The 15,915-nt window shown below is 40.6% G+C and overlaps 1 protein-coding gene across 2 annotated transcripts in view; it reads left to right on the top strand.

Moving 5' to 3' along the window:
- Positions 1-15,915, top strand: part of SOBP (sine oculis binding protein homolog) — a 115,780-nt gene that overhangs the window by 17,229 nt on the left and 82,636 nt on the right. For both annotated transcript variants that reach the window (XM_065681112.1, XM_065681111.1), the window contains exon 4: positions 6,727-6,878. In XM_065681112.1, the coding sequence (XP_065537184.1) occupies positions 6,727-6,878 (152 nt within the window). The remainder of the gene's footprint in view (positions 1-6,726; positions 6,879-15,915) is intronic.

The following is a 15,915-nucleotide window of genomic DNA, read 5'->3' as shown; positions in this document are numbered from 1 at the left end:
CTTATTTCAGTTACTGAACAGCATTAACAATTTCTCTAACTGCAGGTTTAGCTCTCTGGTAAAGACCACTGCAACAAATCCTGCAGTCGCTACTCTTCCAATTCTTTTTCCTGTTTTCAGTTTGAAACATCACCTAATTTACACTGATTGTAGGGGTATTAGTGCTTGGTTTTTAAAATGCCAATGGTTGCCAGAATGCCTGCCCCATCTAGCCCACTGTTGATGTCTTTTGCTCTCTGTTGAGGGCCAAGTGTTTCCTTTGTGCTAAAAAGAAAATCACTAAGTCCATGTATGCACTGTAATAGCATACATTCAAAATACCCAGGGAGTTCCCCCCCCATTAGCTGAAATAGGTGCCTTTTTGTTTGCATGCTTTAAACCTGCCTAAATGCCAGCTTTTAATTGTGTTGTGCATTCAGTCCTTACTGAACTATGCATGAGAATGTGCCTCAGCTCATGCATAGAAAACGTGGGCAAGCTGTGGTTCCCCAAAATGATTTTTTTTAAAGGAGCTGAGACACTTTGCTGTATTGGCAGAGTCATGAACTTCAAGAGACTGGTCCTTAAAAGGAAATGCATTGGAGAGCCCCTGAGGTATTTCCATAGCGATAATTGCAGCAAGCTTTCTGTTGTCAGCCCTTTTTTTCTCAGTCTTCCTCCTGTAATTACTTTTCCCAAGGTGCTTTTTGTACCTTAAGTTTGTCACATACCCCATCTATTTAGAGGATCAGTGCTTAAGTGCTATCACGAAGGGATCTGCAGCAATGTCTCAGGAGTTTTGTTTGTTCATTTTTTAGTTAGAGATTAGTCAGATAAAGCATCTTGAGTGTAAGAAAACTGACTGTAATGGTTCTGCCTTGCTTGGGATCATCAACCTCAGGAACTGCTTTGGGATGAAAAATCTGAATACATGCTACTTGGTTTTCTTCAGCGGCAAGCTGGGGTTTCAGGAGCGGCAGGCGGGTAACTCAGAATTAACCATTCTGAAATCCTGTTATGTCCCAGTGGAAACAGTGAGCCTTGACTGTTAATGCTGCAAATGCTTGAGTCAAGTTAAGATCTAGCGTCTTTAAAATGGGGTTTGCAGCTTTTCATTAGAAAGGAGTGGTGAAAACAGCTAAAATATTTCAAGGTGTGTGCCAGTGGATTTAGCACAGTTCCCAACAAAGGGTTAAAAGGGCTATTCTAGCTCTCTGCCCAAAAAACTGGGATCCAGACTGCCTGTGTGAGGGGATGGGATGCAGCAAAGGAAAAAAGAGAGGAAAACAGAAGAAACCACTAGCTTCTGATAGCTGTGGCGGAAGGAGACTCGTACCAGGAAGAGATGGGTGATGCAGAGACACTGAGGAGGGATGGGGTGCTGAAACATTTTCTGTGTCGGATGGCAGGTACAACAACAGCAAAGGTACAGGTTTCACACAGGCTCACTTGATCCAGGGGATATGTACCCTTTGAGATCTCAGTCCCAAACCCTCTTGGTCTTCCTTCCGTACAACAGGACTACTTCTGTACTGCGGCTGGGCACCTTCAAGAGTGATATTTTCTTCTTGCCAGAAGGGTTGAGTTTCTCCTGCTGAATTCCTTGCAAGGAAATGTGAAAAGTAAAGTTTTGGAGTACTTGCCCATGGATCATCATAATCTGCAGGATTAGAGCTGTAACCGCATTTAGTTTCACCCAAATTCTTGAAATTGGAGTTAAAATTGAAAATAGGTATCATTTAGGTCATGGTGGTAATAGATTGTTGCAGCCTGAAAGTTAGCAAACTGATAAGGATTTATCTCCAGAATTCTAGGGATTTTAGAATCATCCTGCTAATCACTGTGGGCCATGCTGGGTTGCTTAGATAAAGGGACAGAGCTGTAGATGATGGATTTACTCTGTTGTACTAGTTGCCTTCCTTCACTTCCCCCACCTCTTCAAATTATGGTTCCATATAGGATTGATTAGTGTAAACTGCTGCTCATTGGGTTTAAGAGGAACAATTTTCTGCAGCTCCTTCACACTGGTTTGAAAGGAACAAAAAAAAAACCCAACCCAACCAAACATTCTGCTTAATTAAGACCTAAAGAGGCGGTGCAAACTTTTGATGATTAATTGAAGCATGCTTTAGACTGATGCATATTTAGTTATTATAATGTGATAATTTTATCTTGTTATACAAACTACTCCCTTTGGGAACATGATTTAACACTGCAAACACTCGGTGTTTATTGCATTGTTCATTATGAAAAATAAACAAGCTAAAAACTGCAAGGAGATGCATCTGAACAAAATCTGTGTGGCGGGTGCAGGGGTTACTGCTTCCACCTGTAGTGACACAACCCAGGGGCAGAAAAACACAGTATTGGGACTTTCACAATAGCTCTCCCAGTGAAGAGTTGAGAACTCAAAAAAAGCAGATGTTGGGGATTGAGATCTTGTGCTGTATGTGGAAGGAGTATGTCTTCCTAGTACCTGGTGTAATCATAGAAAGCAGCAGTATGGATGTTTTACTGAAAACTCTTCTGTTAGTATTCACTTGTCTCTGTGCCAACTCTTCTTTGTCTCACTGTAGGAGTACCTACCTGTCGTGAGTGTGACAGATCTGAGAACATGCTAAGCACATTGCAAGAGCAGGTCATAAAGTTGCAGGCCCTGATGGAGAAAATAAATACAGTTGTTAAAAAATTATTCTTTCACTTCAAAATGATCTGTATCAGGATTTGAAAATGTTATTTTTGTACTTTACAAACATGTGTCAGCCTACTTACACGAGTCCTAAAAGTGATGGGGGATGATCTTTGTCAGAAGAGCTGCTCTGGTGAGAGCTCACATGATAGATGTAGGCATGCAGTCAGCATGAGCTCACGTTACTCCAGCAGATATGCTGAGCCAGACTACCAGCACAAGTTTGTCTGTGAGCAAAGGAGAACATTTCAGACGTAGTATACTGATGTAGTTACCGTGGAGAAGCTTTCTTAGGGCAGATCTAGCCAGAAAAAAATATTAGAATAAAAATTCAAGACTGATTTCACTTAAGCAGTCTCAAACTTCTGGATTTGGAATTCCCTGCTTCTGGTGTTCTCATTGCAGCAGGTTCTTCTTGCTGAGTGTTCTAGGAATGGGGATTTGCTACGTTTTCCTGAAAGAAGGGCAAAAGTGTGGTAAAGTGATGTTTAAAGACTTTGGCCTCATGAAGCAGAGGTCTGTGAAGAAGTGAGAGGATTTTATCTTGAACGGAAGATACGAATTTCTGGTTGCAGATTATTCCAATTTGAGTTTAGCAAAAGACAGCAATTAAGGCACGAGATTTTGGCTTTTCTTATTTCACACAGTCTTAGTGTTTTGAAGTTTAAGTTACTGCTTCCCACTGCTGTGGATTGTAATGGTAGAAATACATGGACTATTACTTTTCCGTTAATGTTGCAGTCCTCTTTTTCAGTCACTAAGCTTAATACACTGTAATGAAACATCCCTATTAATTACTTTCAAAACGTCTGCTCAGACCTCTACTGCAACCAGTGTCAAGACGGAAAGCACACGATCACGTTTGGACCTTTACCATTGTCCCCAACTGTCATCAAGCCCATAGGACATGGCTCTGTACCTATCCCAGGTACCAAGAATGGGCCCTTTTCTCCGCCGTTTTTAGCTTCACTTGAAGCTGAAGAAAGGATTTGATTTTAGAGCCAGTCTTCCTCTCACTAGGCTGCACAGGGCTCTTGTTGATGGTTGTTAGGGAATTAGTCATGTGGCACTGGATGTTTTCTTTTTCTAAGTGATGAACTGCATTACAAGAAGTTAAGAGTTGCATCAGAAATTGACTTGGGCAAACCTACGCCTGATGGAGCAAAGATGACTTAAAAAGTGACATATTAGTGCACCGTTTCAGGCAGCACATGCTCCAGACTCCCTTCTGAAGTACTGTTTCCTGGCTGCTTTACGTCACCATACTCAGCTAATCCTTTCGTGGCAGTGTTCCTGAGTCTATTAAATGGAAGAGGCATCTAGTTTTATTATTGCTGCTACTATTATAAGGATTATATTGTGTCCATTCTTTGATGTCTGGGGTGAGAAGGGAGTAAAAGAGAGAAATAATTGAAATTCTTTGTATTTAGGCACACTCCCTTCTTTCAAAATGATGAACATTTTCATTAGTATTGATGGTGCCTTCTGGATATCAGCTGTCTGTTCCTGGAAGCGCAGACAGTGGCTGGAAGTAGCAGTCTGTAGACCATTTTCTGCTGTTTTATTGACTGTCAGATCCATGGACCACAGGTGAAGCAATGCTGCTTCAAAGGATTCCTCTTGAGGTGGTGGTGACGTTCTACTGGTCAGGGCATGGTAAGACAACAACTCGACAGAGTAAGTGCCTCTTCCTCTCCTCCGTCTATCTCAGAGGAAGCTTTTAGCAGAAGGTGGTGGATTGAGCCTTACTGTCCTGCATAACCTCCTGCAGATAAGTGTGTAATGCGGCTTTTCCATGTAAACAGCTGTTGCTGCAGCTGGAATGCTGTGTAATTGAAAATGGACAGTTGTGTGGTCTTTCTTATCACCCATGAGAGAAGTTCATGTGTGTCAGTGAGCAGCAGTTGAACGACAGCTGAGGGGGTTCCCCAATGAAGCCCTTCATCAAAGCCCCTGAGAATCCCAGTGGTGGAGCTCTGTGCTTCTTAAAAGCTGTGCCCCAGATGAGCCAACCTGCTTCAGAAAGACCAACTGCAGCATGTACTGTGCCAGTGAAATCTCTTTCAGCTCTGTAATTTCCTTTTTTTTATTTTATGTCAGTTACTTGCACCAGAAATGAAGGCTATTAGAAAGGTATCACTGATCACAGATCTTCTGTTTTCCAGAGATAAAATACTTGTTATCGGTAGGAGAATATGTATTGCTGTTACCTGAAACAAGAGGTTTCAGTTTGTTTGCTTTGGTTCACAGCATCTTCTGTTGTCCTTATACATTCAAAGGGGCAAGTTCAGTCTGTAACGAATTGGTTTATTATGGTGCTGAAGTAGCTGAATCAATGCACCTTTGTACTTCAAATGGCTCGGGGTAAAAATGAGGGGGAAGAGCTCTTGGGCTGTGCTGGAGTAGTTAGAATCCTGGCCAAGGCCGGTCCATAGAGAAAGCTGTGATGACACTGTGCAACACCACCATAACAGCACTTTGTGCTCTTCTGTGCCTGGCTGAGATTGCAGCCAGCCCAAGGGCAGGCTTCTTGACCTTATAGATGGCTAGTGATAATTTTGGCGAAATTGTTTTGATTTCCCTTGATGTTCAGTATATGAAAGCATTTATAATATTGGCAAATCCCACTCTAAAGGGTAAGTGATAAAATACATTAAACACAAATCTATGTTATAACTTAGCCTTAAATATACTTTTAAAGGTAGACAGTCTGATTAAAACTAAAAGGTTATTATTTTACATCGTACAATTTTACTTGTAGCTATAAATCATAATACAATTTGTGGAAGGAAAAAAGTTATTAAACTGGCAATATTTATTCCATTAAGGTGAATAAAATGCAGCACGTAGTTCTGAGTTATGATAGCTGGGGAAAAGAGCCAAATCACTCTGCTAAAAATCAGTTTGCCAATAATTTTACAGAATGATGACAACGTAGCTTCAAAAACAAATCCTTTATAGGGAAATGGGATGGCTGCATGACAGACTCCCTGAGCTATGAATTCTCCACAGCTCATGGACCAGGAACTGCTTTAACAATTAGTCTCCGGGGATTACTTTTTTTTTTTTACAGAAGTTAGACAATGGCTGCTGTCTGTAACTGAAAGGTCAACTGTATCATAGACTGGACATGAGAACTGGAGAAGTCTGAGTTTTAAGTCAGGAACATTCCTGCTAACTTACTGTCTTGCTCTGTTCAGGAGGCTTAACTATTCATTGCCCAGTCTGTGAAGCTGGGGTGGGAATGATGACCACACAAGGATATCATTAGCACTTTAGTAGTAAGCCCTGGGTTTTTTTTACACGGCAGAAGGCATAGATGCCACATTTATAACACACACTGGAGAAGAGCTCGAAAGAGGTTCAGAAACTCTGCCTGAATTAAAATTTGACCAATGAGTGTGATGACTGGAAAGTAACCCAGCAGGCTTTACCACAGTGCTGCATCTTCCTTCTTGCTCGAGTCTGTTTCTGTGACTGCAGTATTCACACAAAAGCTCCCTGTTTTGTACACTTGTCATTATTTTGAAGCAACACAGAAACGGGGCATTTCATGTTCCTTCTTACTTAGGAAAGGCCTTATGTTAGAGACTTGCCTTGGTGCAGTACTGCTTGGGTGTGTTTTGTCACCAGCTTGCTGAGCAGAACTTCTCAGGGGCTCACTATAACAGACTGCAAGTAACAAGAACAAAGCAGCCATACTCATTGAGCCTCTAGTCTTGGCTACTTGTTTAACGAAGAGTTGTGCACTCTGAAACATGCTAAAAGCTCTTGAGATTTCCAGAGCTTTTCAGCAATGCACCATTTTTTTTTTTAAGCTAATAATCTTTTCCAGCCGTCTTAGAAGCTTTGCCAGTCTGTCGAGCCTGGCTGGTACAGGTCACTGACTGCCTGAGGACGAACCTGGTAATCACAGGCATGCACAGTTCAGCTCTCAAACAGTGAGGAAGTTAGAAATAAGATGAGCCGGTGCTGGTTGTAGCTAAGAGTAAGTGTGCAGATGTCTGAGGAAGGTGTTTGCCTCTCATGTAAACATTGTTCTTATATTTTTGTTGTAGAAGATGATGTGTCAAATGTACAAATAATGTGTGCCTGGTGCCAGAAAGTTGGAATCAAGCGCTATTCCCTGAGTATGGGAAGTGAAGTGAAATGCTTCTGCAGCGAGAAGTGCTTTGCAGCTTGCCGAAGAGCATATTTCAAGAGAAACAAGGTAAGAGAAATAAGGAAAGATGTAACCTACATAGACATAGCTTTAATGAGGCCCAGCCTGGGTCTCATTTGGCACCTAACAGAAGCTCTTTTCTTTTGTTTCTCTGTTTCACCTAGTCACTCCACTTTCCATCTGTATTGTCTGTTGGACTGTCAGCCCTTTACTAACCTTGTTTCTTTCAGTTTCCTTCAGCTCAATGTTTGGGTTTTGTGAGAGTCAGGGGATTTAAATACTAATAAGCATTAACATAAGAGTCCCAGTTTGGGCTCAGAGTCTCAGGATACTTGCTAGATATACACAATAAAGAGGAGGTATCATGGAAATAGAGTAGAGGAGGGTTTAAATATGACAGTGTCACTAAATCCCATGGCATTGGGATCATGGCCAGTGGGTAAATACTTTTGTGGCCTAAGTCTGGGTACCACCACAACAGCAGGCATCTACTCACTGTAGCTTGTGAGGTCTAGTTTCTTTGTTTTAAAAAGTATCATTATTAATAAATTATCATTGCTGCAAAATTCAGATGCTATACAGTTTTGAGGTTGGGGTAAGCAATGTTAGAACATCTAAAGTAGCATAAAACCCCCTCCTACTCAATTTAAATTTAACTCTGTCTAAAATTAGAATGCAATCCTAATATTGAGTGTCTACAAAAAATGCTGTAATCACTGAAGTACAGTGCCTGAAAATGCCCTCTAGGTTACTTCAGCAGCTGTTTTTCTGCAGCAGAATGTGTGATGTGTCATTTAAAGAAAAATAATGAAGGAACACTCCAGCATTTTTAGTTGTTGAAAAAGTAGCTATGTCCTTTTGGTACTTAATAGCATGAGTCTTTGTATAGCCTTTATTGACTTAGATATGTTTATTACTCATAAAACCCTTTACATTTTGGATTTCTAAATGATGCCATTTTCCCTAATGCTTCAGAACATTCAAAGCCTGTCAAGTTCAAACTGAATTCAGGTCTCTAAATCTGGTGTTTTACATTTGTGGTAATAACAGATAAGTACACATGGATCCTAGATTCAAGATGCATTGTTATAGCAAATTACCCTTAATAAAATTGGGTCACATAATCCTTAGAAAAAAATAATAATAAACCAAAACAAAACCAAAAAGCCTGAAGAATTAGGTTGCAAAAATCAGCAGAGTGGAATTTTAGTGGCAGTCTTGGAGAATCAAGCTCATAATGTCTACTGGAGCAGACAGGCAAGCTAAAGTCACATGAGCCTTCTGTCAGAAGTGGTGTTTGTATCCTTTTTTATCTAGGAAAAAGTGTAGGGGAGGAATGGATATTCACGCTCCTTAGATGCTCCTCATTTGAAAATAAGTTCCCATGGATGTATGTGTGTGTACGCACATGCACATTTACGCACATGCAGTTCAACATCCTTGCAATGTGTAAGACACTCTGGGTTGACAGGACCCAGATCACCATCTGCTGATGCTCCTGTGACTTTCAGTCACAAGTGAGGTCTCACAAGAGCAGAGTAGAGGGGCAGGATCACCTCCTTCGACCTGCTGGTCACGCTCCTTTTGATGCAGCCCAGGATACGGTTGGCTTTCTGGGTTGTGAGCGCACACTGCAGCTGGCTCATGTTCAGTTTCTCATCAGCCAGCACCCCCGAGTCTGTATCATTTCCCCCCCAGCCTATACCAGTTCATGGTGGATTCTCTTTCATCTACAGCTTAGATCCTGAAATAGGAAGTTTAGATCCCTACTAAATGAAAATAAACACGTTAACATAATGCATAGGTGTATTTCAGCCTTCTAATAACCTGTGAGTTGTAGGATTGACTACTGGTTTATGGCCATGAATGTAATCTGTCAGGCAATATTTGAAAAAGTCCACTTTTACCTAACTCACTATTTATTACCCATGTGCTTTGTTTGGGGCCTCCTTGTCCGTATGTTATGAGAAAGGATGAATTAGAGCATCTCAGTCCCCCTGGTTCCCTTTCCTACACCTCTACTAACTTCTTCTAGAAGCTGAAAGACACTGAATATTTCCATTCAGAAAGCTCAATGTATTCATTACTTTGTATGTATCTAAATAACAATAGATGTTCCTAGGCTTTTCATATACCATCATATCCCAGTGGAGTGTCCTATTCTTCACTTAAGAGGTTGCAAATAAACAAAATGTCATATGGGAGGACTTGGCAAAACATGGTGAAATAACATATAATTCATAGCATGTTGGTTGCTGCATTGGCTCTGCTTCAAAGCTGAGCCAGTGAGTCAAATTTTCTTCTTCTTTGTGCTCTGCAGAGTCTGGAATTGCACAGGATCTGACCCAGCAGGGGAAATCTGGAGCTGCCCCTTGCATGTGTAGTTGTGGCATTAGATGAATATTTAGGAAATGCTGCCATTAAAATAAGACAAATGCAGCAGAACTCAGCAGACCCTCTTCTTGTTTTGCACTTCACCTGTTAGTAATAGAGCAGAGTCTTGAGGAACAAGATCAAAGGAACAGGGCTGCAATAGTTTCAGATTTAACTGCTGACCTTTAATCCGTTATTACTTGTCCAACAGGGTACCTGTCTTCTCCATGAGTCTAATGCTTATTTATGTATTTGAGAAGTCATGCTGCTCTACACTTTCTCATTTTTCAAACAGAGGAGTAAAATAGTCACGTTCACCTGCCTCATGTGTGTTTTAAACAGCGGATCTGCCACAATATTGGGTAGTGTTACGCTAAATATGTACAGCTGCTGCATTTCTGGGAGCTGATAGGACTTTGTGGTCACTTCATTTAAGGCTTGAATTTCCTAATGGATTGTGTTAAGCCATCTTCCCCCCGTCCCCTGGATAAGAAGTGCTGTCATAAGCACTTGCTTAAAATGATATGGCTGTTTAAATAGTAAAGGAAAGTCATCACTAATGTCTCAAAACAGCACTAAGTAATGCTGCAAATTATCCATCCCTGAATAGTTGCTGTGTTCAGAACTAGGACTTTTGTCATCATCCTAATAACAAAATATTCTCCCATACACAGGGCAAATGCACACTGAAGCGATGCATGCCCACAGATTCCCAGCTGGGAGAAGCCTTAGCATGAGACCACCTTGAAGTGCCCCCAGAGAGCAACAGAAGTGCTCCGCAAAGCCCTGGGTTAGCTGGGTACTGACTACTTCCAACCTCTAATTCCTTCCTCGCGGTAGGTTTAGCAAAAATGGCAACGCAGTGAAATGAGATGGTACCTTGCTGACCTTGGGAGTGTTTGAACCTAAGCAGTTTAGTTGGTGGTGCACATCCAAAATGCACTTCCTGCCTTTTGTCCCAGCAGAGTTGTGTCCCTTTGTGCTCCAGAAGCTTGCCCCTGTATCCTCTGCATCCATATGAAGAGGATGCAGAGAATCCTCTGCAGCTTCATGGGGATGGGGAGTTTGTAAGGAAAAAGACTTGTGCGACTGGAAGTTGCTCTTCTTGTAAGAAATGCAAGTTTTGCCACAGCTCTTCTTCAGTCATGATCATTTAAAATTATCTATCTCAGCAACCATGCCTTGAAAGAATAGAAGCTGAATTCGATTGTTTTGAAATGATAGGGGGTCTCCCCACAAAGTTTAATTATATCTAAAATATCAGAAATAAATAAAAAAATAGAGGGGTTTTACCACATGAGGCAAAAAGTGAAGTACCCCCAAAACCACCCACCCCCCCAACCAAAAATAACTCAAATCTGCATTCATGCTCTTACTGTATAATGATAACCTGTTGTGCATCATAATAATACCAATTAAAGGGAAGTGTTGCAGGAAAAGGGAACATTTTGTACTAATGTTTGTAATTGAAGATTTAAGATTTGGAGCTGTTCTGATGCTCCCTTCCTTAGAAACTTAATTTTATAGGCCATCTAATAAAAAGTTAAGTACCAAAGAGGCACATAAGGGCAAAAAGCACTAGACCACCAAGTTTTAGAATATTAAATTTAAAGGGAACGATTTGATTCGTAATTGGATCCAGTGAGTTTGAAGCCTGAAAAGATTAATTTTGAAATTAAGTTTATTGACTCAGTGGGTCAGAAAACAAATTTATTATGGCCAAATAGCCAAACCTGGAGTGAAGACTGAATTCATAGAGGTCGTAGGCTCACTTCACAGATCTATTAAAGCATAATTTACTTGATTTGACTAAGACTTCAAGAGATAAAGTGACTGCAAGGTCATCAGCCCGTATTTTATACTTGACCTTGTTCCTGTTCCACATTGCCTCCCAGTCAGGAAAAAAGATGATAGATATTTTTGTTTACAGTGCAGTCAAATTTCATTTATCCTAATTAAAAAAAGGCATACATCAAAAATTAAAAGTAAACTGCTGTTTAGCAGCATAAAGATGTAAACAGTGATGGCTCTTTCCTCCCCACACAGAACATGGATGGGCAGCACTGTGTGTGAGTCTGTAGCACAGACAGGCGGTGTGTTTTATGCTCTTTTATCTACTCTGTGTAGTAAGAATGAATGTGAACAATCAAATAGGGCTGTAAGAAGTTGAATGTTTATTTAGTCGTGAGTTCTGTTGCATTAGACAACTCCTTATGTTTTCAAATTATATTTAAAGATGATAAAGTGCACAGAACTTCATAAAGCCTTAGTACTCCTGCCTGAGTAGCTTTTTGGTTAATTAATGTATATCACTACGTGATTAATATGGACATGTATATACAAACACATACTAAAACCTGGGAGTAAACAGAAGCTATCATTCCCCAAAATTATTACTGAGTGTTGTCAGAAAAAGTTCTTCTGATTTCAGGCTTAACCGTGCAGCCTAACAGTGCATAAGAAACACTTAACGATCTCCCTGTTAAGTCAATGAGTAATGGCAAAAAAACCCAGTTTCTTAATTCTGTAACTTATGCACCTGCAAAATTTAATTTGAAAAATTATCATCATTCTTGTAAGTTTGGAAAATTGCTTAAAGCAGCTTGGTGCAAATAATGCCCCTGACAAAAAAAAAAAAGGCTTGACTGTTACATCTTCCTATAGACTTCCTTTCCATAATAAGTTTTGAAACACATGGGGCTCTGAATAGAAAGCCTGTTTCTCCTAGAGATCTAAATTGCATTAATTAGGTGTTCAGAAAGGTCAGTGTAGAGCCCGTGTCCTACCTGGTTTGCATAAAATTGTCCGTATTTGGTTCTGTGCAGCTGTAGAGAAGCGGGATTTAATAAATGGTTCACAAAGGTGCTGCTTCTGCTGTGGGTTTGAACAGAATGTGTGCATGTGTATTTATGTGTGCTTGTGTGTGTGCACATCTGTATGTGTGTGCGTGTGCACATGCGTATTTGCCACAGCACCCAATTCATAAGGTTTCTTGCAAATGCTTGAAGGTAGATGGGGAAAAGACAACAAACCTCTCCGCAGCTATGATCGCTGTGTTGAGATACAAATGAATGCTGATAAGTGAATGCAGATGAGAGGCAGAGTCTGCAGAGGAGATAGTTCAAGTGTGAGGCACAATTGCAAACTTCTTTGAGTAACTGTTTGGAGAAGGAGGGAAAAGGAAAATATCCTCCCTCAGAGGATGTTTAAAGTTTGTGGAGGGTAGAAGGTTGCAGGCAGTGACCAAGAATGAGGACCAGACACTGATGTCTCAAGCGAATCCTGAGCTGTGAAAAGAGGTGGTGGCATCAGTCAGAAAGGAGAAGAGTTGGCATCATTGCCTAGCTGTCATTAGCTGGCCTTTTTGCTTACTGGATGCTAAACCCAGAAATCTCATAAAACTCCTTCCCTAAACCAGAGCTAGGATTTTTCATGATTAGAAGAGGCATATGAAATTCCAAATTAACCTACTGAGACCATCAGTCAGAATATCCTCACTGCTCACCCACGGCAAAGCAAAACATATTAACATGGCTAACAGTGAAATGCATCAGCACCTGACTGATGCCACCAATGACTTAATGAAGGGATCTGGCAAACCTAGAGTGCTTGCCAGTTTGCAAACTCAATGGACATTTTACTGTCCATCTGCTGCCATTCAATACTATAAATTTGAATCAAATTCCCATTGTCTGAATTACTAGCAGGTATCCAATCCAATTAAAAGGCGTGTTCACTTTAAATTTTAACCACCATGTCACATTACATCAATCGTGTTGCATTCTGGCTACTTTGGTTATATCAAGATGAATATGCTAATTACAGCTTGAGAATCTGCTGCCTCCTGGACAGCCGGCGTTTGATTCCAGTGAAGTACGCAGTTCACGAGAGGTGCTCTCACGTCAGTTCTGGACAGCTTCACAGATTACATCTCGACAGAAGTAGATTTTGTTTACACACAAATACTACAACAAAACGCCACTAATTGCATTACAACTTGACTAGAAACGCTTTTAAGTTTTTTGCACGCTGGGTGTAAGCAGTTTAGAGCAATGATTTGGATTTAAATAGATGTTACAACACACTGATACGGGAGAAGTCAAAGAAGTTGCTGCCTAGCAGAGTGACTGAGGAAAGATGGCCAGTAGCTATTTTTCTGGAGGTTGCTAAAGTGCTCTACAGAAGTCTTCAATCACTTAGGATGCATTTTTTGAAGTGAAACAATTTGCTCTGTTAAAGAGTTAGGCAAGATAGGCTTCATGATCTGTATCCAGGGCATTTTTACATCAGCAAGGGATTTTTGGTCAAAGAGTTTAAGTTTGTAACAACGATGTGTTCAGAAAATAAGCAGATAACACATGGGTATTTACTTACCTCTGAATAGTTATGGCTCCAACCTATGTAAACTAGGCAGTCACTCAATAAAATACTGCTCTTCTCTATATTCCATGTCTTGGTTCAGGTTACATTAGATTAGCCCACATTGCCTTGGCCTTGTGTGAAATTATGCATCTTCCAGCTTTATTTCCACATGATCAACACAGAATGAGCATCGAGAACAGTCTTTATTCTGATGAAAACTTAGGCTAAATCTCCAAAGTGAATCTAATTTGCACACATTATACTTGGTGCCACTTTTCCCTTTTTTAACGAACACATCAAACATAAATACTAATACGAGCTGGGCAAATAGTGAAATGCATATTAAATAATACGCTTGCTCAAAAAATATCATGACATTTGAATAAATTATTGCCTTAATGCATCTGTTCACTTCTCAGTCAGCTCATTAACTTAGGGAAATATTGAAAAAGAAGCTTGAGGGATTTTTTTCTCTATATATTTTTATTTAAAAACTAAAATCAAGCAAATATGGTTTTCAAAAATATGTTTGGATTAGGAACAGTGTTGTGAATGACACCTTCCATACACACTCTTCAAAGGATGTATGGAATATTGCAATTAACCATGTAGTTTAACAGGATGAAATCCTGCCCCGGCAGGGGACCACGATGGGCAGCGGTAGAAAATCTGAGGGCCCTAGCTGAAGGTGGAAATTATGTCTAGTCCTAAAGTTTCTCATTAGAACACTGTCACATTGCTGTGGCATTTCAGTCGCGGCGAAATAATTTGTGCAGGTGAGATGGCAGTTCAGTGGAGTTGCAACATTTCTTGTCAGATGACAGTCTGCATTTGATTCCTCTCTTACTCTCCCATCTTCCCCCCTCCATCACACATAGAAATCTTGGGAAATTCAGGGATGAAACTGAGTCAGACCACGGTGGTAAATCATATTGTGTATCTTTTGGCCCCTTCTAGGTTGGAAAGTTTAATCCCTTTTAGGTTTCTTTGCAAGCATTTGCTGGTTTATGGGAAGACTGAAGAAACCCTTACACACATTAACCTTGAATCTGGCCTCGTGAGTCTAAATGAGGCTAGGAGAGGCCAAGTGGGTATAACTTACAAGCTGCCGATGAACAGGGAAATCTACTACCGGGAATTGTTAGTTAAAGTCAGTTTCTCCTATATATCATGCCATGCTCGATGAGCAAGTGTTAAACTTGCTGGAAGAAAGAGGTGGGTTTTATAGAGCAGAAGTCTGAAAATGTGAAATATCTTTCCCAAAGAAAATTGTTTCTGCAATGATAAAGGACTGTGGCCAGCTAAGTTCAGTGACAGGCTGCATTCCGTTAAAACCCAAGCATTGCAACTCGCCCGTTTGAGTTTAAATTGGGCTGAAAGTAAACATATGTTGCAAGTTGTAGGCATGGATGCAGTTTGGTATCTAAAATAAATGTACTCATCTGTTTATTAATTTTTAGAAACAGTCATAAAGTAGCTGATGGTTTTGGAGGTGGGAGGGTGTGTGTGTCTTCAGGCTTTGGTTTATTTAATCTCCTGCCTAAGAAACAGGAGGCCAGACTGCCTCTGTGGCGTGGAGGGGCTGGTGGAGATGCTTAGACAAGAGCCAGCTCCTTCAGCTGGCAGGGGGAGATGTGGCTTCATTGCTATCCATTTACTTCAGAAGCAGAGCAGAGCATCCCTGTGGCTTTTACCTAGACTTTATGAGAAGAACGATCTTTAGTGGGGAATGGTATCTCAGCACAGCTTTACTGGGGTGTGTGTGAGACCGTCAAGGACTCAACTTCCCCAATGGCTGAATGCAGTAATTTTCCCCATATAGCAGAGATGGATGCAGCAGTGCTGTCCCCCATATGACTATTGTCATCCCTTCCCCTGAAATTTGGACTGTCAAATGAAAGGGGAGACCTTTTGAGTTAGAAATCAAACAACTCGGTCTCAGTTACTCTTATTAATTTTAATTTAGCCCCCAGGCTTTCACAGTTGTCGTGCACAGCGCTAAATCAGGTGGAATTGAGCTCGTAGAACTAAATGTAAGTCTTAAAAGCATAATCTAGAGATTTAAAATGAATACTGACATTTAGATATTGATGAGGAGGTAGGTTTGAATAATTTCATGATGTAATAATGGTTAATTTTGGCCATTGTCAAATGGTTCAGTCTCATGCCTCCATTTGCAGAAGCAATTTATCAGTATCAATGCCTTGATAATGCAACTCCCCACTGAGTTTCATCTAATGCTCAGGCGAAAAGAACAGGTAACTATACTCCCAACTTCTGTGGCAGAGGATGTTAACTTCATCCTAAAGAAAGGAAGCACCAGGAGCTCTGAAAGAGAAGTCTCTAAAAT

Source organism: Lathamus discolor, chromosome 5, assembly GCF_037157495.1.
Source record: "Lathamus discolor isolate bLatDis1 chromosome 5, bLatDis1.hap1, whole genome shotgun sequence".
NCBI lineage: Eukaryota > Metazoa > Chordata > Aves > Psittaciformes > Psittacidae > Lathamus > Lathamus discolor.
This window is presented reverse-complemented; position numbering and strand designations above follow the sequence as displayed.